At 41.6% G+C, this 24,425-nt stretch overlaps 1 protein-coding gene across 5 annotated transcripts in view; it reads right to left on the bottom strand.

Annotated features, from left to right (window-relative positions):
* LOC140187008 (plexin-B2-like) overlaps positions 1 to 24,425 on the bottom strand; it is a 254,710-nt gene that overhangs the window by 28,982 nt on the left and 201,303 nt on the right. For all 5 annotated transcript variants that reach the window (XM_072241869.1, XM_072241873.1, XM_072241870.1 and 2 more), the window contains 7 exons: positions 23,551 to 23,733; positions 16,287 to 16,389; positions 12,271 to 12,471; positions 7,000 to 7,173; positions 5,972 to 6,108; positions 1,621 to 1,721; positions 906 to 1,135 (listed from right to left, as the gene is read on the bottom strand). In XM_072241869.1, the coding sequence (XP_072097970.1) occupies positions 906 to 1,135; positions 1,621 to 1,721; positions 5,972 to 6,108; positions 7,000 to 7,173; positions 12,271 to 12,471; positions 16,287 to 16,389; positions 23,551 to 23,733 (1,129 nt within the window). The remainder of the gene's footprint in view (positions 1 to 905; positions 1,136 to 1,620; positions 1,722 to 5,971; positions 6,109 to 6,999; positions 7,174 to 12,270; positions 12,472 to 16,286; positions 16,390 to 23,550; positions 23,734 to 24,425) is intronic.

Genomic DNA, 24,425 nt, shown 5'->3' with positions numbered 1-24,425 from the left:
ACCAACGAACCCGGCACTTCCTGGGTGAAAACCAGGGAAAAATCTCCACCTGACTCCTCGCTGGCTACAGTTTTCTTGCACCATGCTCTTTTATTTTAAAAGCATTTCAAAGTAGCAGTCCACATGAACACCTTACCCTACTTTACCACTAATCTACACCTCAACTCCACTTTCTAACCATAAGGCACAGGGGCAGAGTTAGGCCATTCAGTCCATTGAGTCTGCTCCATCAATTCCCATAACATCAAAAGAAATCTATCAATCTCAGCCTCATGCATTCTTGATCTCTAAACATCCACAGTGTCCTATTTATGGACGATTGAAAGTAGGATGGAAGGGGGAAAGATCGGAGGAAAATTTAACCAGTCCTCGAGTGAAAGAGGTTCAATGCCCCTTCTTATTGAAGGGTGTGCCCGTTTTAATTTCCACATATGAGAGTCAATTTTAAGGGGCTGCTTGGCATAAAACCAGTAGCAGTGATCAAGAAGTGACTTATATTCTCTTTTACAAAGTCTTCTTCACCAGTGGGTTGATGAATAAGGGTCTGTCAGAATTGATCAGACAGCTGCAGTTAAAATCCAATGTTGCTGTCTGATTAATTGCAAAAAGAACCTGGAAGACTGGTTTTGATAAAAGAAGATGGTTAACAGATATTGTGCAAAATCCAAATGTTTATTGAAAAGGAGCAACTTTGGCTTACCTTTAACCAATAGCCAACATTAAGTTTATTTAAACCCCATCAGTCTGTATGCTAAGCAGCTTACCTAGAACATTATCCATTAACCATACAAATAATGGAAGAGTTTGGAAGAGTTACGAAGCACATATAAAGACAGATTTGGTTAAAATTCTTCAGCTTTTCCCAATCACAAAATATAACCAACTGCTGGTCAAATTAAACTCACGTGAATCAAGAAAGATTTGCTGTTAAGCAAATTTGAAAACTGGTTGAGAGCCACCTCCACTGTCTGTCTCCTCGCCTCAGGAATGTCCAGTTTACCAGTTATCATGACGTCATTTTCTCCATCCTTCGATGGCAAGAAGAAGACACGATCAGTGTAGGTCTTATAATCCAGAAAAGGAATGCCAACATCATTTACATCATTTGAATGATCTTCCATTTCAGTCACAAGATCTGGGGACAAAAAAAGAGAAATTTTTTTTTAAAGGAGCAAAGAGCCACCTTAAATCAGAAGATTCTTAAGTATTCTGCTATTTTCAGTTGAAAGTGAGTATCACTACAGATTAAAAATTGTTGGCAATGATACACAAACCACCTCATTACAGTACTGCGTGTGGATTTACAAGGTCAACTTGTAGCAGTGGAGTAGACTAGAGTGACAGAGATGAGTGAGACTTCACAGGTTTAAGTTACAAACATTTGAGCCTGAATGTAATCATCAGTGGCTGATTCAGAGATGGCTGCAGACAAAGGAGGAACATTCAAGTCACAACCTGCCAACCTGTTGATGTGCCCATGAATCCTTCCACTACTTCACTCTATTCTCCAAGGGGAGAGTGTGAAGATACAAATGAAAATAAACCTGGCAGGCAAATTGCCCTGCTTATATGATACAGTAGTTTGCAATAACCATTAGAAACTGAAGCATTTTTTTTTACCAGTGAATTCTTTCTTGCATCGATCTCTCACACTTTCCTCAAGGCTCTCCAGTTGCAGTTGAATCTTCTTGTACTCCCTTTCTGCTTGTTGGCTCTTACGCCTGGAACATAAATAATCACACTTTACTGAAACCTCATTCTCCTTTGTTAAAATACTGTGGATTCCAGTTAATTGGGACACATTGGGACCAGTACATTTTGGCCCGATTAAGCGGCTGCCCCAATTAGCTGAAGTTCCATGGAAATAGTTAGAAAGGTATAAAAAAGATAAATTTCTGTTTGAGTAACTATGTATTTAAATGAAATACAGAGCAAAGCAGAACACTACCAGTATTACTACAGTACAATAAAACTGTGTATTAGTTTTTAATAGTTGTTCTTTTGATTGACTGTAAGTGAACAAAATCAGCGCAGACACCTAATGCAGATAATGGACTGCCTTCAAAGAATGTTTTTGACAATTACATCTTCCAAATCATCATATTCATTGTAACATTTAATATGATTGTCGACACTTTCAAATTCTTCATAGTTCTGAACTTGTTGAAGTAATTAAATTGTTTTATTTTCACTTCCAGTCATATTTGGCATCTCCAAACCTGATTGCTTGAAATCGCGGTGAGTAAAACAGTTCTGAATTGTCCTACGGCTTATTTCTCACCAACCATCAGTGAGAAAGATCACTGCTTTTTGAACACAAACACACACAGATGACACTATTTAAAAACTGTTCACACGAAGGACGGTGTAGTGCCTAATGGCCACACAAGTACACATGACTGACGCTAGTTAGAAACTGTTTGACTACAGTCTCTCGTCCCAATTCAGCAGCAGTGCCAAGAGTAAATGAACAGAATCCCAGCCATTTTCTTGATTAGCATTTGTTCTTTCAGAGTTGTCCCAAATAAGCAGCTGCCCTGATTAACCTATGGCCCAATTCACCGAATGCACTGTATACACGAAGTTTAAATTTGGATTTATTTATTTCGATAGAACATTGTTTTATGAACAAAATATTTTGATTCTGCTACTGATCTACCTTACACAACCAACTTGCTTTCAAGTCAAGCACTACTACAAGGCAGCTCCTCCTGGGGTGGATGCAACAAACGTTAACAGGATTTTGGAAGAGAAACACTTGGTTATTAAGCTGCAAGGTAACTTAACAATGGACTGGGATCAAACTAGATTTAGTTACAGTAAGCATCAACAGCGTATCAAACTCAAAGTGCTGCAGGGATTTTTTTCTTATGTCTGCTAACCAATGAAGCATTAAAGTTCAAATTTAATTTATTATCGAAGTATATATATGTCATCATATAGTACCTTGAGATTTATTTTCTTACAGGCATTCACAGTAAAACAAAGAAATAGAATAGAATCAACTAAAAGCTACACACAAAGACTGACAAACAACCAGTGTGCAAAAGAAGAAAACCTGCAAATTAAAAAATCAATAATAGAGAACATGAGTTGTAGAATCCTAGATGATGGATGCTGCTTTCTTGTGGCAGCACTCCATGTAAATGTGTTCAAAGGTGGGGAGAGCTTTAATAATTTAAAAATTAATAATTTAAGTAGCATTTACTTTATTGCTTCTTCACAGCTGGTGAGTTTTCAGCTTGCTGGTAGCATTCCCATTTGAAAGTCTGAAGGTACAATTTCAAACTCTTTTCCAGACAGTTCAGGCAGCAATTTTTTTTGGGTGAGGATCACACAATACATATGGACAACTTCACAGACACAAGTGCATTAACATTGAGCATAATAGACATAACTTTAAACACTTAAATGTATAAGAAATAGCAAGTGATAAATAGGATAAATTTAAGACGCAATGTGGGAGAGGATGGAGCAAGGTGCATTTTATACTTCTTGAAACAATTGATTAGGTGAGATATTCCTCACTGTTCCTTCCCTGAACCTCCAAGGCTGAAATACACGTAAATAAGACACAAATTTCTGACTGCAAAACGCTGTACCAATCCCTTCACATTAATTATATAAAACTCACAATTTCACCACAAACTTTAATAGGAAGGCCCACAACAAGATGGTTGGTAACCATTCCAACTTTAGTTGGATTTAATCACCCAGCTGTGCATGTAGAACAAAGAACACAGAAATCTACAGCACACTACAGGCCCTTCAGCTCACAATGTTGTGCCAACCATTTACTGTAACCTACTCCAGAAACTACCTAGAGTTTCCCTACCAGGTAGCCCTCTATTTTTCTAAACTCCATGTACCTATCTAAGAGTCTCTTAAAAGACCCTATTGTATCTGCCCCTACCACCGTCACTGGCAGTGCATTCCATGCACCCACCACTCTCTGTGAAAAACTTACTTCTGACATCCCCCTTGTATTTACTTCCAAGCACCTTAAGACTATGCCCCCTCGTGTTAGCCATTTCAGCCCTGGGAAAAAGCTTCTGGCGATCCACCTGAACAATTTATAAACCAGATTTTAAAACATTTTATATCTTAATGCTAAAAGTGAAGCTTTTGAACAAATGTCAAGCAGCACAGGGAATCAAGTTGTTGTTCTGAATCACCAGTAACCTGAAACTTTCTGCCTGATCTAGTTGAGCATTCAATTTTTGTTTTACAATCATTTTTACAACAAAAGAAATGCTACAAATAGCACGTTAGACAGCATGTTTAAAAGTTCTGCTTTCTAAATACTTCCAGGTCTGAGTGAGACTCCTCACAAACATTGCTGGGCAGCTCTGTTTTTATTTCACCTTTCCTGTAACTACGTTCCGACACAATAAGTTAGGAGAGTTGAGGCTTCTTGGTGTTAGGCAACACATCTGCAAATCACAAAATGAGACATGCTGAGGTATGTGAGGGCATGGGGACGCACTGGATTAATTCACCCCATTCCTGGGAGGTGCTCTCACCACCTCAGGTCTCTGCAATGCATTCACAGGATGTTGGTGTCACCGGCTCGGCAGCTGATAATCGCCTGAGAGAGAAAACGTTGCCCCGTGACCCAAGTTCGGTGAGTTTGCAAGGGCGTAGGGGAGGAGGGCAAACCTCACAGGCAGCATTATCACTCCCTGTAGGGAACCCAAACATTTCACCTACTGAACTGAATTGGGGTGGGAACTTGAACGCCCATCATCGGGGTCACCAGCCCAACATCCACTCCCTCCTTACCCCTGGGCCGGCCGTAAACTCAGATGGGGAGGCAGGGGAGAAATTGGAGCTGGGTTGACATTCAGTGGCCTTGAATAGAGACTACGAAAGTTTCCCCTGTAACTTTCCTGCACTACATGGTCCCATAGGACTTTGCACTAGAACCATCAGTGGCTGATACCTGGTCGTGGAGGAGGAAGGAGCATTCTTGTTACAGTCTGTCACTTGTTGATCTTCCTGAGAATCCTTCTCACTCTATTCTCCAGGGGAAGACTGTGAGGTTACAAATAAAAACAACCCTGGCAGCTGAACCAAGGATGAGAAAGCTGATGTGACATGATTGTTAATGGATTAATGGAAAGCAAGAATCACGTCATTACAAGTTTCTTTTAAAATACACAGCTGAATAGAGCAAGAAATGGCATCTTCCACACTCTCTCCAACCTCATAATCTTGTACCGTTCAAGTGAAGTTAAATGCAGTCCTGAGAAACAGCATCTAAGCTTTCCAAATACGGAGTCCATTGATCTCAGAGTTAAAGGAACATTCATCGTATTTTTTCACAGCGACCGTTCTCATTTACAGCTCCTCTAGATTAATATCTTCCCTATTTGTGCCATTATCATTACTTTTTCCAACATTCTCCCTTTCATGCACTGAGTCACAATATCCCCCCTTTCTCCCCTTCATCCTAATTCCATGCTTCCTTTGAAACTTGTTTACCTGTCTTGCTGATGTCCCAAAGAAGGGTGCCAACCTGAAACACCGACTGTTTGTTCCCCTCCATAGATGTTGCCTGACTTGCTGAGTTCCTCCAGCATTTTGTTAGAGTGAGCGCGCGAGGGAGAGAGCGAGTGTGAGTGTGAGTGTGCACGTTGCTCAAGATTTCCAGCATCTGCAGAATCTCTTGTGTTTATTATCAGCCTTATTTTCTGGTTCTGAAACAATAACTTTCTCTCCACTGATACTATCTGACCTGCTGAAGATACCCAACTATCATTTTTATATTTAAACAATTGCTGCATTTCATTTGCATTATTTGCAATCACAACGACATTGGTTTGTAAACTAATGCATACTAGTTTCTATACTGTGTTGCTTCTGTCATGTTGCTCCATGCCTGTGAAACGTGATGGATACCAGCCTACAGATATTAATCACACCTCAGGACTAACCTTTCCTTCAATAAAACAGAAAACATTCAGCATACCTGTAGCAGTAAACGGAGACACCAATAATCAACAGCATTGGAATGAGCACAAGAGGCAAAATTAAACCTAGAGGTAGCTCCGCTGGAGTGTCATATTTTACTTTTCCCAGCAAGTATTCACGGTATCCCATTTTAACCTGGCAATAAAGCAGTTTTCAGTTTTAATATTATTCCACTTCACATAGTTAGCAACAAAATAAAAAATAACTTAATCTATATTTCTTCGAAGGGCAAGAATAGCAATCAAAGATCTTCTGTTCTTGCTTCAGAGTGCAAAATAAAAGTAAAAGCAATTGAGTTAGATTTTGAGAGTGCAGCCACAGGACTGTGGCCTTCAAAAATGCTGGAGGTAAAATTATTCTGTTGATAGCAATTCAAAAAAAATAACTAAATGGTATTCAAATCAACACATCCTGCAGCATTGCTGAGAGCACAATAGACATTTTTTTATTCCTTCATTTTTTTAGGATCTAAGTCTTGCTGGCAGGCCAGAATTTATTGCCCACCGCTTGTTTCCCCTGAGAAGGTTGTGCTGAACTACCCAAAGCAGTACCACCAAACCATAACACAGGCTTATATTTCTCCAGTTCCTCTCAACATTTCTTAGATCCTTCCACTCATATTTTTTTTAACCTTTTCTCTTTTAGAAGTATTAATCGGTGGAAATGGATCAATTTTTTTTTTAAGTTAGATTTGTTTGCATATTCTATGTGCAAAAAGCATGTTTTGTATGGTGAAGCCCATTTCATTTCATACAGTTTGCATGCACAAGGAACATATCGGATCTGGTCTTGTAGAAGGGAACAATTAAAAGATTGTCCTGCTGGTTTTCAGCCAGGTTTAGGCACCGAAGCCCACCTATCTTCACTAATTCCAAGAGCATGCAACTTGTCTAACTTGAATAACCAATTGGACTACCAGCTGCACCCTTGGTACTGTGACAGAGAATAAACCATATCTTTTGTAAGCCTGTAAGTTTGTTAACCTTGACTTGAAATGAATTCCCATTAAAAACTGAAAGTACACACCACAAATTCTGGAAGGTCATCATTTGTGTCCCTCTTTACTCTTCTCGGTGGGGGCTGTTTTTCTGGAGGAGTACACACAAAATCTTTCACTGAAAGTGTTGTGACTTTACATTCTTCTGTTCCAATGTACGCTTTCACCTCTTCTGCAGTCATTGCGTTATTTAGTCCAGTTCCCTATAACATTAAAGAGTGGAAAACTTGGTTGAAGGACAAGAATTGTAATTTATTCAAGGCTGATCATAAACTGAGCTGTGAATACAATTTCCTTCCTCGTTTTACAGTCTTGGTGCAGAATGCTTATTGGCCTCAATACAAGTCCTCCCACGATGTGTGGGAATGAGTCAAGACAGGTTAAAAATACAAAGCATATTCCCTACTAGCTGCACACACAAGCACTGTATTATGGTTCTGGGAGGACAGAGTATCTCATTAATACATTCACAGTGTACAGGCAATCACCGCGTCACGGCTGTCTGGGCTAATACATTTGTCCTTACAGGATTCACAAATTACCTAAAGATTTGAGATGCAGAATAAGGTTTGGTCTTGCGGAACATGAATCCCCTGTGGCTTACGAGGAGGAAGCTATTGGTTTTCAATCTGCCCACTCTTCTTATCAACCCACAACCCACCCTAACCCTTGAAATTTTTGGAGCCTTTCCCAGGCACTTCCTGATGTAGATTCTTCCTCCAGCCACAAGCCTGGCTGTCAGTTTGGTTGACCCCAGAAACAGACCAAGTAACAATTCATCACACCAGTTGTTTTCAAAATCCTAGCATTCTCTGCACTGGTATTCATGATTACAAATAAATGAACTTTACACATATCATTAACCAGTAGAGCTACTGCCTCACGGCTCTGAGTTCAGTCCTGACCTATTGTGCTGTGTAGAGTTGGTATGTTTTCCTTGTGACCATATGAGACTGCCCTGGGTACTTTGATTCCAGATGTGCAAGATGGTAGGTTAACTAGTTTTTTTTTTGTTGTCTTGTTAGTCTTTCCTCTCACTGTGACAGCTCTCTGCTCCTTTATTTAGGAGAGAGAGCCAGTTGGGTGAATGATTGGTTTTTGCTGTACTGCAGATAAAGGTCCCTCCTGCAGATTTTGCTATTGCTTGCTTGGCCCGTGGTGGGTGCTGATGCTTTCTGCTGTAGCAAGGAGAGGGGGAGGGTTGATGCTTGCTCCAGCTGCTGGTGCGTGGCAGGGGGGAGTAGGGGGCTTTGGGATTCTAATGTTTTTTACTGTCACTCGTTCTTTGGGGTGCCCATCTGATTTTGTGGATGTCTGCAAAGAGCAAGAATTTCAGGTTGTATATTGTATACATTCTCTGATATTAAATGGAACTATTGAACTAATTGGCTACTATAAACTGCCCTGAACATGTTGGTGAATGCTATGATCTGGGGCACATAATAGGAATATGGGGTTGAGGTGGGGGTGGAATGGAATCAGCTTAGAATTTGCGTTACGGGACTGTTTGTGATCAGTGTGGATTTGGTGAGGTGAAGAGCATATTTCTGTGTGGTACCACAGGTACGACTCTACATCTCTTCAAGTTACATTAACAAACCAAATGGAAGCTGTCCTGTTCAAGACCGAAAGAAGCTGCAGAAGATCATGAACACGGCGCAGCACATCACACAAACCAATCTTCCGTCCGTGAACTCACTTCACACCGCATGCTGTCGGAGCAGTGCTGCCAGGATAATCATGGACACGACCCACCCAGCCAACACACTTTTCGTCCCTCTTCCCTCAGGGAGAAGGCTCAGGAGCTTGAAGACTCGTACGGCCAGATTTGGGAACAGCTTCTTTCCAACTGTGATAAGACTGCTGAACAGATCCAGACCCAGATCTGGGCCGTACCCTCCAAACATCTGGGCCTGCCTCTTGGTTTTTTTGCACTACCTTACTTTCCATTTTTCTATTTTCTATTTATGATTTATAATTTAAATTTTTAATATTTACTAATTTTTACTATTTTTAGTATTTAATATTTGTAATCCAGGGAGTGGGAAGCGCAGAATCAAATATCGCTGTGATGATTGGACGTTCTAGTACCAATTGTTTGGCGACAATAAAGTATAAAGTGAATTAGAAAAGTGGAAGGCTGCGTGAATTGGTAATAGGCGACATTCAAATCAGAAACTTGGTGCAATAGTGATGAGCATGGACTATACACCCACATTTAAGCAGGATTTCTTAGAGACAAGAAAGATAGTGTCAGTGTTTCACTGTCAATGAATTGATTTTAAAGAGCAACCACTTGCAGTGATGGTTGCCATGGCAACAGCTTGCTGAGTGAGGTTTCATAAATAGCAATGAAGAAAATGGCCAATTACTCAGTTTTGGTGGCACTGGCTGTTTCAGCTGGAGCACAGAACTTGCTGTTTTCCCTTGAAAAATCAATATTGCTTTTATATTTTTACCAAAATAGGGAAATCTGGATAATATCACATCTCTCAGGCAGCAATTTTGTGAACACTGCACTTTGGCATTGTCGTATCACAGCACTAGGACAAACTTAGCACCATCATGGCTAAAGACCCTCACCCCAATTATTTGTTTTGGTTAAGTTTAAGATGTGGGTGAATGACAGGGCAGGATTAGAAGAAATAGAAAATGAAAAGGTTATAATTAAACATAAAGATATCAGAAACAGCGAGGCTGCTTTTCAGAATGGCAATTTGATGCCTGGCTTATCTTTAGTAACCACCTGTCAGTGTGCTGGTCCGATCTAGTTTTTCAGTCGTGTTTCAGTTATGTATCACAGGGAAATCTCTGGCTTAAATTGGCAATGCCTGGATATGAATCCTTAGTCGACCCCGTGTAAGCAAATGAAGTTACTATGAATACCATAATAGTAACTGTAAAAGGGCAATTAAGGAGACACTAACATTAGAGCCATCGATGTGTGGAGCTACTGGAGATAGCTGAGATTTTCAACAACTATTTACCCTTGGTGTTTACCAAGGAGATATCATGGATGTCAAAGAAACAAGGGTCACAAACAGTGAGGTCTTGGAGCATATGCATATTACAACAAAGGAGATATATATAGCCCTGAAGCACATTCAGGTAGGAAAATACCTGGGGCCTGATCAAATGCAATCCTTTAATGGAGTGACGGGGGATGGGGAAGCAGGGAAGAAATCGCAGAGACCCTTGAAGAGATGTTTGTCTTATTGCTAGCTGCTGGTGAAATTCCAGAACATCGGAGAGTTGGCTAATGTGGTTCCATTATTCAAGATGGATAGCAAGGACAAGGACAGGCCAGTGCGCCTCACTTCAGTTGTATGGAAGTTACTGCAGGGAATTCTAAGGGAAGAGGGGTGGTAGATATTTGGATAGCCAAAGCCGGATCAGGAATAGTCAGCACAGTTTTGTGCATGGGAGGTCATGTCTGATGGAGTTTTTCAAAGAGGTAACTAATGGGATATATAAAGGGAGGACAGTAAATGCTATCCATGTGGATTTTTGAAAGGGTTGGGTCACACTGGATTCAGCGGTAGCTACTGAGGTGGATTCAACATTCACTTGACGATCAGAAGCAGAGCGTGGCGGTCAAAAGTTGATTCTCTGACTGGAGGCTGGTGACAGGATGTCCCAGGGGAACGCTGTTATTCATTATGTAAACTGACTTATATGGCACAATTAACAAGTTTGCTAATGTTACTAAATTAGGAGGTCATATTGATAGTGAAGCAGCTTACAATGAAGTACAAAGAGATGAATGGAAATTTGATTTCAACTTGCATAAGTGCTAAATGATGCATTTTGGACATTCAAACCAGGGCAGGGCCTGTACAGTGAATGGTAGGGCACTCATGAGTGTTGTGGAACAGAAGGAACTGGGAGTACAAAGGCACAGTTCGCTGGAAATGATTGCACATGTCAACAGGGTGTTTGGCATGCTGACCTTCGTTAGTCAGGGCATCGAGGTTAGGAGTAAAGACGCAAGTCATTGGTGAGACTGTACATGAAGTACTGTGTACAGTTTTGGTCGCCCTGTTATAGAAAAGATATTGTCAAGCTATAGAGGGTGCAGAAGAGGTTTATGAAGATAACTAGAGGCCTGAGTGACTTGGAGAGGATGGCCTTCTGCATCTTTATTCCTTGCAGCAGAGGAGAATGAGAAGTTTATGAAATCATGAAGGTGTGGATAAGGTGGATGGTCACAGTCTTTCCCTGGGTTTGCTGAGTCCAAATCTAGAGAGCGCAGATATAAGAGGGGAGAGATTTAAAGGAGACCTGAGAGGTAATTTCTTTATCCAGAGGGTGGTGACTACCTGGAACGAGCTGCCAACGAAGTAGCCGAGGTGGGTACAATCGCAACTTTTAAAAGGCTCTTGGATAGTACGTGCAGTGGAAGGAATTGGAGGGTGATGGACTGAATGTGAGCAATTGAGTTTATCAGGCAGGATGCTGTGGTCAGCATGGACACGATGGGCTGAAGGGCCTGTTCTGATGCTGTATTATCCTACGAGTAAGAAACTGCTGAGGATGAAGCTTTTATAACAAGACCATGAGGAACAGTAACTCCAAAGGCACCAGGCATTGCTGTAGCTTAATACTCCATTACAGATGTGACCATGTAGTTAAAAGCACGAATGCCTGCCACCTGTCGGCAACCTCTTACTGCCACAAGCTGCTACAAACAGAGGGAAGAGGACACAGTGGGAGTGACCATTGTGGGGACTGGAGTACTACATCAATCATATTTGTACAAGATATTGCAGTAACATTGATCTGCTTGTCTGCTGACCTAATGTCTGAGTAGCCACTTCTGTGCGGGCACTGCTAGGGAGGTGTCGTATCTGATACTGCTTTAACATATTGATGGATTTCACGCTGTAGGAGTCTTTACATTTTTTTCTGAAAAGGTGGACTCAAGCAGCTTGAGAAACAGATTTCATCAGGATGACGGGAATGACAGGGAAGTACATGGACATCTGACTCGCATAAAAAGGATTGACTTTTAGTAAAATTTAATTACAAACTGTCAGAAATTTCTGCCGTGACTCCAAAACCAAGCTAGAAAATTGGATGAGCTAAACAAATGAAGATCTGATAAAAGAACCACCAGCCATTTCAGGGACAAAATTTGTCAATTTAACATTCAGTAATTGAATGAAACTAAATTGAAAAATCCATATCTGTAAATTGGGAGTGCAAATTAATGCAAAGCACTATACAAAAGAAGAAAGATTATAATGTAGCATAAAAATAGCAAGTAAACAAAAAAAAAACAATACTTTAAAACCACTTACCTTTACAAAAATTGGTGGCTGTTTGAGAACAAGAACACCTTTTGGAAAAGGTTCAAAGCGCGGATCGTTTACGTATTCAAGCTCTATGCTTACATTAAAATTGTCTAATATGATAAAGATAGGAACCTTCTCCTGGCTTGCAGGAGGTGAGGGGAAGATAAGCATCGTATCATTGGAATTCTTTAATTCTTTAGTTTCATTCTGTAAGAGAAAAGATGTGATTTCTTCCTGCTGACTGCAGTATTGAGAATACATGTGATGATTGTGAAACAAATTATTAAACATTTTCCAGAGAATTACCTAAGTATATTTACATTGCGTGATATTTTTTAATAGCAACAGATCTCGGGAATGCAATGATGAGATTAAATATACACAACAGGTTCAGCTGAGTTAAAATATTGCTCATGTTTTGACCTTCGACCATTGTTCTACAGATAGAAGCAAACTATCATATCTAATTCTGCACTGGAAGGTCAGTCTGACTGCCCCGGATCAATTAATCTATAAATATTTAAAGCCTTTGAGAGTATTCATTACATCTGAAGGCACGAGGCTCTACACCCCACACATCCTCTCAGCAACACAGGAAGGAACAGACCCAGTTCGTGCTGCTTTTCTGATCGGGTGTCAAGCTGCACACTTGCCTTATTCAAATACCATGAGACCGCAAGACCATAAGACATAGGAGCACAATTAGGCCATCTGGCCCATGGAGTCTGCTCTGCCATTAACCCATCTCAGCCCCATTCTCCTGCCTTCTTGCTGTATCCCTTCATGCCCTGACCAATCAAGAATCTATCAACCTCCATCTTAAATATACATACAGACTTGGCCTCCATGGCCACCTGTGGCAACAAATTCCACGGACCCACCACTCTCTGGCTAAAGAAATGCCTCATCTCCGTTCTAAAACGATGCCCCTCTATTCTGAGACTGTGTCCTTCTGGCCCTAGACTCTCCCAGCACAGGAAACATTCATGAGAACATTAGAAAGTTTTTGACAAGAACGGATGATTCAGCCCAACAGAGCTTGCCAAATTCCTATTGACATAATGTGTTGAAATAATTCTCTCCACATCGACCCTTATCAAGGCCCCCACAACATTTGGAAGGTTTCCTTTAGGTTACCACTGATTTAGCAGAGCCATAGGAGCTGAAAAATAATCACGTACAGGGGCCTTGCAGGTTCTCAAAGACCTGACTTACAGAAATCAGACTTGTCTCATACATTTGTAAAGTATTTTCAAGATAGAATTAATGATAAAATGTTTTGGGGTATTCATTTCTGAATGAATACTGTACATATTCCATTAGTTTAATTATGGGCAGGGTTAGAGTGAACACTTAATGAAATGCCATTTTGGCTGTGTTGCCATAGAAAATGGACAATCCTGACCCATGGAGATATTGACTAACGGCATTCCTCAGGAATGGAACCACAATGTCTCCCGGAGCGCGTCCTATCATGGACACTCTACTGTCTGACAGCAAATGGCTTCTTTCCCCACTCATAGTAAGAAAATTAATGAGCTATTAGAAGTCACCCAAATGGTTACTAGGATAGGATTTAAATTATATTGTGTCATTTGTGACGTGTTTGCAAAATACAACTAACTAGGTGTAATGCTGGCATTGGAGAGGGTCCAGACGAGGTGCATGAGAATTATTTCAGGAATGAAAGGGTTAACATATGAGCATTTGATGGCTCTGGGCCTGTACTTGTTCAGAAGAATGCGGGGAGATCTCATTGAAACCTATCTAATTTAAAAAGCCAGACAGAGTGGATGTGAGAGGATGTTTCCAATAGCGGGTGAGTCTAAGACCAGCGGACAGAGCCACTAAATAGAGGGGCGTCCACTTAGAATGGAGAGGAGCAGGAATTTTTTTTTAGCCAGAGGATAGTGAATTTGTGGAATTCATTGCCACAGATGGCAGTGGAGGCCAAGTCATTGAGTATATTTAAAGCAGAGGCTAATATGTTCTTGATTAGTCAGGGCATCAGAGGTTTTGGAGAGGAGGCAGGAGAATAACAAAATTATGGAGCTGACTCGATGGGCTGAATGGCCTAATTCTGCTCCCATGTCTTATGGTCTTATAATTGGTGTTTTCAGTAGAGAAGTTTGAAGCCAGTATGCACAGCAAGGTCTCACAGATTTCCAAAATATTCATCTCTAGATCATCTCTAATACAGTTGGCAAGGTCTGGGGAAACAGGAGAATATCTCTGCACCTCTTTAATAATATCATGTCACCTTTTACATTCACCCGATATCCTATCATGTTTCTGAAGCTGGTTTGAATATCAACCAGCAAATTAAGTCCCAGTGGAGATTCTCCAGCAACCATGCTGACTTAACTCAAAAATCTAGGACTTGCAGCCAAGGTCTATTGACTATTGGTTACCTTCTCACCCAGCACACTCACTTATTTCACAAAAAACATAACAATGCCATCCAATTTTCGGGGGGAAAGAAAAACAAGAGGTTTAGTTTCTATTTATCTTCTTTTTAGCCAGCCTCTTGGGATTGAGGGTAACATCTGCTCATGTATTATGGTTTCTCGGCTGGTTGTCAAGGCTAATTTGAGAGTCACATTACAGCCTGAAGTGGGCAGAAGGTGTCTTTCTGGCTGGGTGAGTAGGTGATTTGTGAGGTGGGCGCACTATTTCTACCATCTATACTGAAGACAAAAGGCTCACAGTGCCACCCTAAGAAATACTTCTCAACTTTGAATCATCATGAGACAAGAGATTACCATGAGTGGGTTAGAGTCTACATTGGGTTCCCCAAGGAGATTTTTTTCTTAACTCTTTTTTTGCACTGTCTGCCTGCAATTAATGTCCTCCTGTGACAGAGGTTGCATTAAGAGTCTCTTTATAAGGAACTAGGTTATAAAGGGCATAACCGGCTCAAGGGAGCTGACTGAGTGCAATGGGGCCTTAATGCAAGGGATGTTGCTTGGGAGGAGAACACTGATGTTGGACTGATCTTGTTTGTGGATGTGGAGGACTTTGTGGAGACAATGTTGGTGGTATCAGGCTCAATGTCATTGAAGCAAGCAAGAGGGGCAGAAAACACTGCCTGCGGGCGAATTATAAGTTTTGTGCTGTTTTTAAGTCCTTGGGTATGCTGATGCTCATCAGATAATGGGGCATCTCATCATTAATCTCAAACTTCACCGAGAGTTGCCTCTCAGGTTATGGGAAGTCGTTCAGACTGTAGCGTTGCAGAGGAGAGGAAGGTTGTTTTGAAGATGCCAAGTGCAAGAGTGCCTGCCTATCCTCTCATTTGCTTCACTGATCACATTGTGCATGATTGAACTCCTGCAACACAGTAGTAATCCTGTAATTATCAGACAATCCTGAGGTTGGGGGCACCTTGATGGTGAAGTTGAGGCAACATAGGCTGCAGTATTGCCTCAGTGCTGTTTCTAAAAAAAAATTCCTCACTGCACTTTTGCAGCAGACCTCCAAAAAGCCCTCTGCTGGAGTGGAATCTGCTCGCCCCGTGTCACCTCCATGTGTACAGCTGTGCCCACTAATGAAGCAGCTATGATCTAATTCGTCGGAGACACAAGAAACTGCAGACGTTGTAATCGAGAGCAACAAACAAAAAGCTGGAGGAACTCACACAGCATCGCTGGACCCAAGTGGGCAGCCGATGGAAAGGTCTCAACCCAAAGTCAACCCTCCATCTCCCTTGACAGACCCACTCGGTTCCTCCAGCTTCTTGTGTATTGATCAAATTAGCTGGTGGGCAATCATTCACATCATACAAGTACAGCAAGAAACAAATAAATGTATGAATGGAAATGCAAATTAGAGATCTCATGTTTATACTTAGTAATTTCATATGATAAATAAATTAATCAGCCCTGGATCCAATTTCGGTAGGCAAAATTTTAAATGTTAAGATCCCAATTAATTTTTGCTGAGCAAAAATGAATTCATTATATATTTTGAATTACTTTTTTTAAAGTGGCTAAATGCTAGTGCCAATAAGAAATAAACATTACCTCATGTACCAACGATCCGTCACCATTCCATATTTCCACTCTCATGATTCGTTTTTGAACGGCATCAAATCCTTTTCCAGTCACTGTGATGCTTCGACCCCCACTACATCAAAAAGGCAATGGAATAGCATTCGGTACTATCTAATTTATCTTGCTTAACAGTCTTTAATAAAAGTCATGAATATTCATGTCAGACACACTGTATACATCAGCAAGATTTAAAAAGTGAAAATGGTGTGAATGGACTTAATCTTAAGGAAATCATTTTGTTTATTTATTGAGATGATTTCCGGCCCTTCGAGCAGTGCCACACCCACCCCCGATTTAGCCCTAGCCTAATCACAGGACAATTTACAATGACCAATTAACCTACGTATTTGGGATGAGGGAGGAAATCACAGCACCCGGAGAAAACAAATATGGTCACAGGGAAAACGTACCAACTCCTTACAGGCAGTGGCAGGAATTCAACCTGCATCGCCTGTACTTTAAAATGTGCTAACCACGTTTAATTAAAGCAGAGCGATTCAGGGAAAGACAATGGACTTGATTGTGAATAATAGCAAGGAAGATCAATCATCTTCAAGGAAGACAACTGACAAATATTTAATGACTAAAATTAAATCAACCAAGTCCATATAAATAAATGGTAAGACTCCAGTTGGGTAAGGTGATTTTTGTGTTAATAATTTGCAATGTTTGAACCGTCACCATAACAACGAAACCACCCAAATTTAACTGGGCTTCTCTTTTCAGCTTTTGAGTGGAGGGGAAAAAAGGTTCAAAGGTCACTTCACATCTGATATTAATTGAAAAATATGCATTTAAAGCTCCTACGGAGTGAACTGTACAAGTTTATCCCTCTTTGGAGGACTGCAAGTAAAACTGACAAACCAAAGAAAATACACCTTGGTGGGCAGTCGCTGATTTTGTTGTCACTGAAATACCAACACATCAGATTTCAGCTTCTCGTTTTCAAATGTCACAGTGAACTCAATCATGTTATGATCACTGCCTCCTAAGGTATATGGTACATTTACCAGGTATATGGAGGAATTTAAGGTGGGGAGTTATATGGGAGGCAGGGTTTGAGAGTCAGCACAACATTGTGGGCCGAAGGGCCTGTAATGTGCTGCACTATTCTATGTTATTCTGTGGATTACTCCACAAATTCTCTCAGGGGTGCAGAAAGCTAACTGGGGAGCAGTTCTGTGCTGAGATACACGTGCTCTATTGGTCAAATTCCACGTTAGGTAGAAAAGGTGAAGAAACGTCTGGTTTCTTCTAAGTGTGAACAGTAAAGTGAACACAGTCTTCATCTTCTCACTGGGCTCAATTTCAGGCTGAACAAACAGAAATGTTTTCTGGATACGGCCACTCAGGTTTTGGATTTATTGTGATCAAACTCAAATCAATAGTTTGATCACCACTTTCATCTTGACTTATATATATCTGAAAACATTTGGAACTGATAAATTAATGGAATTTCAACTCTGACCCTGAAATAATAATTTTTCAGAATCTCAGTATTCCAGAAGATCAGATATACTGCCAAACCCGAGAAGGTGCCAGCAAGTCATTTTCTAGGACAGGTGCTGACATGAGTGGAGTTTCAGGTTTGGTTAGGAAGTGTAGAAAATTTTGAGAGAGAAGATTAATAATCACTGAGGAATCAAAGAAAGTTAACATGGGTTGAAGGCAGATCCTGTTTGACCAATTTGACTGAATTATCTGAAGAAAAGAAAGGGTATAGATGAGGACAGGCCAAGAGAGGTGGTAAACATGGACATGAGTGAGGTCCTTTACAGGGTCCTACATGGGAGACTGGTTTGAAAGGTTAGGGCCCATCAGATCCATGGCAAGTTGGTCAACTGTATCTAAAACCGGCTCGGCAACAGGTAACACAAAGTGATGGCGGAAGATTGCTTTTTGCAATTAAATGGCAGTGGCCACTCATGCCTTGCCAGGATTGGTACGAGGACCCTGATTTGGATGTGGATGTGGGCAACAAGATCAGCAAGCTTGCTGATGACAAAAAGATTGTCGGATTTATGAATGAGGTGCCATGGTAATCTGAGGCAGCAGAGAGATAGTGCTATGTTGGAGAGACTGGCTGATTAATGACAGGTGGAGTTTAACCCAGACCCATCTGAGATGATGCGCTTTGGGGGCACTCATAACATCGGGACATACAATATAAACGGTAAGGTCTTGTGGAGTAATGAGGAACAGAGGAAACTTGGAATATGAATCCACAATTCCTTGAAGGTGGCAACAAGGCAGTTAAGATAGTTAGAAAATCATATTGGATACTGGCTTTCATTGGTTGGGACACAAGTTATGCTCACTCTGTAAAACCGTGTTCAGACCTCTGGAGAAGTGTGTATAGTTCTGGTTACCACAGTACAGGAACGACATGATAGCACTAGAAAGGGTGCAAAGGAGATTCACCAGATTGTTGTCTGGGATGAAGCAGTTCAGTAATGAGGAAACCGTGGAGATGCTAGGTCTATTGGTGGAGGGTAAGAGGCAACATGATTGAGCTATACAAAGTTATGAAGGATTTAGTTAGGGTAGATTGCAAGAATCTTCCCCCACCCCCAACCTCATATTAGAGGTGAGGTAAAACCAGAGGATGTAGGTTTCAGTAAGAGCTAAATGGGGGTATGAGGTGGACCTTCTTCACCTAGAGAGTAAACATGAGTAAAGTATCTAGATGAACATTTGAATTAGTTTGGCATAGCAAAGATTGGTGCTGTTGTGGATAATGTAGAAGATTGCTAAAGGATACAGTGGGATGTGGATCATTTGCAGATATGGGCCAAGAGAAGGCAGATGGAAATTAATGTGGCCAAATGTGAGGTGTTGCACTTTGTGAGATTAAATGTAGAGAAACAGTACTCAGTTAATGGCAAGACCCTAAACCGTGTTGATACACAGAGGGATCTTGGGTTCCAAGTCCACAGCCCCTGAAAATGGTTGCTCAGGTTGATAGGGAGGGAGAGAAGGCATGTAGCATCCTTGCCTTTTTTTAGCCGAACCATTCAAGAGCCAGGAAGTTATATCACAGCTTTCTAAGGCTCTAGTTAGGCCGCATCTGTAGTATTGCAAACACAAGAAAATCTGCAGATGCTGGAAATCTAAACTGGCTTCTCATCTTTTTATCCAGTCCTGCTGAAGGATCTCAGCCCAAAACATCAGCTGTTTGCTTTTTTCCATAGGTGCTGCCTGGCCTTCTGAGTTCCTGCAGCAGGGGATGTTTAGCAGGACGCTGCCTGGATCAGAGGGCACATACTATATTAAAAGTGAGATTAGCTTTATGTATTTGTTCCATGCGTAACTGGAACATACAGTGAAATGCAGCATTTGCATCGAGGATCTGTTGAGGGGCAGCCTGCCTGTGTAGCCTCGCTTCTGGAACCAACGTAACATGCCGACGACTTGCTAACCCGAACTCTTCGGAACGTGACAGGAAACTGGAATCTCCGAAGGAAACCCACATGGTTATGGAGAGAATGTACAAACTCCTTACAGACAGTGTTAGGAACTGGACCCCAATCCTCCAGCTGCATTGTAAAGCATACTAACCACCATGCCACAGTAAACTGACGGGAGCTGGAAAGAGGAAACTGCCAGGCTATGAGTTCATAGGTTTTAGTGGCTCTCTGCTACAAGGAGCACTAGGACCATCTTGGGTTGTTTTCTCTGGAGTGGCAGACACAGAGGGGAGATCTGACCAAGACTTATAAAATCATGAAAGGGATAGATAACTTTTTCCCCCAGGATTGACATATCTAATACTAGAGGGCATGTATTTAAGCAGAGAGGAGTAAGTTCAAAGGAGATGTGCAGGCCACATTGAAACAATATGAAGGAGGCAATTAAGAGGCCCTTAGGTACATGAATGTGCAGAGAATGGAGGGATATAGACAGATCTCATCAATTTAGTTAAGATTTAATTAGTAGTTTAACTAATTTAGCACAAAGTCATGGGCCACAGGGCCTGTTTCCATGTTGAACTGTTCTACAGTTGCAAGAAAAAAAATTGTTAACCCCTATACAATTACCTGGTTTTCTGCATTAATTACTCACAAAATATGGTCTGATCGTCATCTCAATCACAATAATAGACACACACATTCTGCCTTAACTAATAACACACAAACAATTGTACTTCTTCTCATCAATACTGAGTACACCATTTAAACAATCAGTCAAGGTTCAAAAAAGTATGTGAACCTCTGGGGTAATGCCTTCTACAAAAGGTGTTCCAATCAATGAGATGAGATTGGAGGTGTGGGTTGCAGAGGTGCCCTGCCCTACAAAAAAAAAGGACACACAAAGTCAGGTTACTGACAGAGCCTGCTCTTCTCAAGGAAGATCTGTTTACGTGCACCATGCCTCGATCAAAACAACTTTCACAGGACCTTAGAAGAATTGTAGAGATACATGAAGCTGGAAAAGGCTACAAAAGCATTTCTAAAGACCTGCATATTCATCAGTCCACAGTAAGAGTAAGAATTGACTACAAATTGAGGAAATTCAGTACTGTTGCTATGAATGGGCATCCTGCAAAGATCACACTGAGCACAACGTGCGAAGCTTAAGGAGGTGAAAAAGAATCCAAGGGTAACAGCAAAAGACCTGCAGAAACATCTAGAACTTGCTAAAGTCTCTGTTCATGTGCCTACTATAAGAAAAACACTGAACAAGAATGGTGTTCATGGAAGGACACCACAGAGAAAACCACTGCTATCCAAAACAAACATTGCCGCACCTAGCAAGTTTACAAAAGACCACCTGGATGCTCCACAATGCTTCTGGGACATGGTTCTGTGGACAGATGAGACAAAAGTTGAACTTTCAGGCAGAAATGCACACCACTATGTTTGGAGGAAAAAGGACACTGCACACCAACACCAAAACCTCATCCCAACTGTGAATCATAGTGGAAGGAGCATCATGGTTTGGAGCTGCTTTGCTGCCTCAGGGCCTGGACAGCTGCCAATCGTTGAGGGAACGATGAATTCAAAATTGTATCAAGACACTTTACGGGAGAATGTCAGGATAGCAGTCTGTCACCTGAAACTAACAGAAGTTGGATGATGCAGCGAGGCAATGATGTGAAACACAAGAGTAAATCAACAACAGAATAGTTTAAAAAGAAGAAAATTTGTGTTTTGAAATGACAAGTCAGAGTCCAGACCTTAACTCAATTGAGATGCTGTGGCATAACCTATAAAGGGCTGTTCATGCAAGGTATCCCAGAAATACTGATGAACTGAAACAGTTTTGTATGGAGGAATAGTCCAAAATTCCTCCTCACTGTTGTGCAAGTCTGATCAGCAGCTACAGGAAATGATTGGTGGAGGTTATTGCTGCTAAAGGAGTTTCTACCAGTTATTAAATACAAGGGTTCACATACTTTTTCCAGCCTGGACTGTGAAGACTGTTCAACAAAGACATGGAAAATACAACTGTTCGTGTGTTATTACTTCAGGCAGATTGTGTGTGGCTATTATTGTGACTTAGATGAAGATCAGACCACATTTTATGAGTAATTAATGCAGAAAACCTGGTAACGGCAAAGGGTTCAAAAACTTCTTCTTGCAACCGTATGTTCAGAGTTGGCCATGGACTGAGTGCTAGACCACGGAATGAATATGGAAGGCTGCCTACTGTTCGGCGTGGACAAGCTGGGCTGAATGACACATTTCATGGACTCCGCATGATTCTACGATTCTGTTATTTAGACTGAGAGACAATAAGGACCAGTAAATATTTTTGTGTCAGGAGGCGAGTCTGCAAGCCAAGGTGTTGTCCTGCAGTTACTCCCCTTACCCTTCTTTGTGGTAGAGCTTGTGGCCTCAGAAGGTCAGACGGACTGAGATGAGTAATGATTGTGCACTTTGTAGGTGCTACACCGAACAGCCAGGGTGAGGAAAGGGTAGAGAGAATTGATGCTCAGGGGCAGGGATGAGGTGCCAATCAAGCAGAGGCTGCTTATACTGTAAAGATAGAAAACCATCATCTTTATTTGTGCTAGCCTCCTCACAACTCAAGCCACAAAGCAACGTGGTTGGTGCCAAAACAGCACAACAAACATTCAGTTATGATGCACAAAAACCTGATCTGTAGAGATCCCTTCAGTTCAGAAACATAAAAATTTACATCATAGAAGGCAGGAGTCGGCTGACCATACTTGAATCAGCTCTGCAGGAATTGTTCACTTACTTTCATCCCTACATTTTAACTTCCTCGTGATTTTTAGAAGAATCATAGAAAATCTGGTGTGCAAATGACGAAATACAAGTAGAAATAAAGAAAAAAAAGTTTTACTCTATACATGCCTTAACCCCAGTACCCTGCATAATTGAGGAACAGTATCTGGGAAAGGTTGGAATAGAGGTCAGGTGGGTCAGCACAGTGAGCATTGCTGCTGCACAGTTCTGCTTCAATCCTGACCTTGGCTGCTGTAGAGTTTTTAACACTCTCCCAGTGACCACATAAGCTCTCCTCCTCACCCATCCAACATGCTCCTGTTTCCTTCCAAAAACTTGTAGCATGTCCATCTCTGGTGTAGGTGGGCGGTGGGAGGATCATGGGGAAGTAACAGGCATGTGTGAGAGAACTGACACAGTAAAACCAAGTGGGAGCAGGGGACTGATGGGAATGCTCCACGTGGCAGCATGGAACTTGATGGGAATGCTCCATGGGACTGAAGGGAATGCTCCAAGTGGGAGCAGGCGACTATTGGGAATGCTCCAAGTGGGAGAATGGGACTGACAGGAATGCTCCACTTGGGAGAATGGGACTGATGGGAATGCTCCAAGTGGGAGAATGGGACTGACAGGAATGCTCCAAGTGGGAGAATGGGACTGACAGGAATGCTCCACTTGGGAGAATGGGACTGATGGGAATGCTCCAAGTGGGAGGAGGTGACTGATGGGAATGCTCCAAGTGGGAGAATGGGACTGACAGGAATGCTCCACTTGGGAGAATGGGACTGATGGGAATGCTCCAAGGGACTGATGGGAATGCTCCAAGTGGGAGAATGGGACTGATGGGAATGCTCCAAGTGGGAGAATGGAACTGATGGGAATGCTCCAAGGGACTGATGGGAATGCTCCAAGTGGGAGAATGGGACTGATGGGAATGCTCCAAGTGGGAGCATGGATTTGTTCGGACAAATGACCTCCCCTGCAATGAAACAGGAAAAAATGAAGAAGTGGTTTTTGAAGTATTGTTTGTAGAAGAGAATTACCTAAAGATGCTTTTCTTTGGCCGAAGATCATCGATTTTGGGATTCGGAACGTAGGAAAACTTCTGATGACGAACCTCCTTTTTAGCTTTTTCTCCATAATGTACAGAAACATTGACGTGTGTAGTGTGGGTTGCACTACTGCAAGGGCCTGTGATGCAGATCAGGCTCTCGTTAAATGCTATCCTGTCAAAAGCAAAAAACAAAAACATCAGTAGAATTTCAACCAGTATACCATGCACACAATCTAGTGGATTTTAAAGAAGAAGCTGACAAAAGGTACCCATTAAGAAATTTAACAATATTAATGTAGAGATCAGTAATAAAATAACCCTGTAGATACCACAAACAAGTACAGGTTGAAGCCACTTTCCTGCCTAGCTGCTGGCAGCAAGTTTCAAGTGAGATTTTAAATCCTCTACTTGGTTAAAAACAGAGACAATAGCTACTAATCAAAGAAAGAAGTCCAACTGACAAAGCACCTTTAGTGGTGCTGGGACCACATCATAATCACTTGCTCAAGGGCTAATTAGTCTAACAGCAGGTCTGCTGCTGGTATGGTAGTAATGAGAGCATTTAGCCCTTGCTCAAGTAGATAGATGCAATTTAACATTATTTATAATTGCTCTAACCTCCAGGAGGACCACAACCTAGTTGTGGTTTGGAGGCTTGCCTGCCTCAATGACTCAGAGAGCTATGCCAGCTGGAGTCAGGGCTTTGTGTTTTGGCTGTTGGTAGGGTCACCCATGCCGAACAGGTCAAAGGGTAGAGGTCAGACAAAGAGTGATCCATCAGTCCTCCAGGCTAAGGGGTTCGGCTCACGGCTAACAACTCTGGCAGGTAAAACAAAGTTGTACGGAAACAGCAATGAAGAATCC

The sequence above is a fragment of the Mobula birostris genome, chromosome 23 (genome assembly GCF_030028105.1).
Source record: "Mobula birostris isolate sMobBir1 chromosome 23, sMobBir1.hap1, whole genome shotgun sequence".
Taxonomy (NCBI): Eukaryota; Metazoa; Chordata; class Chondrichthyes; order Myliobatiformes; family Myliobatidae; genus Mobula; species Mobula birostris.
This window is presented reverse-complemented; position numbering and strand designations above follow the sequence as displayed.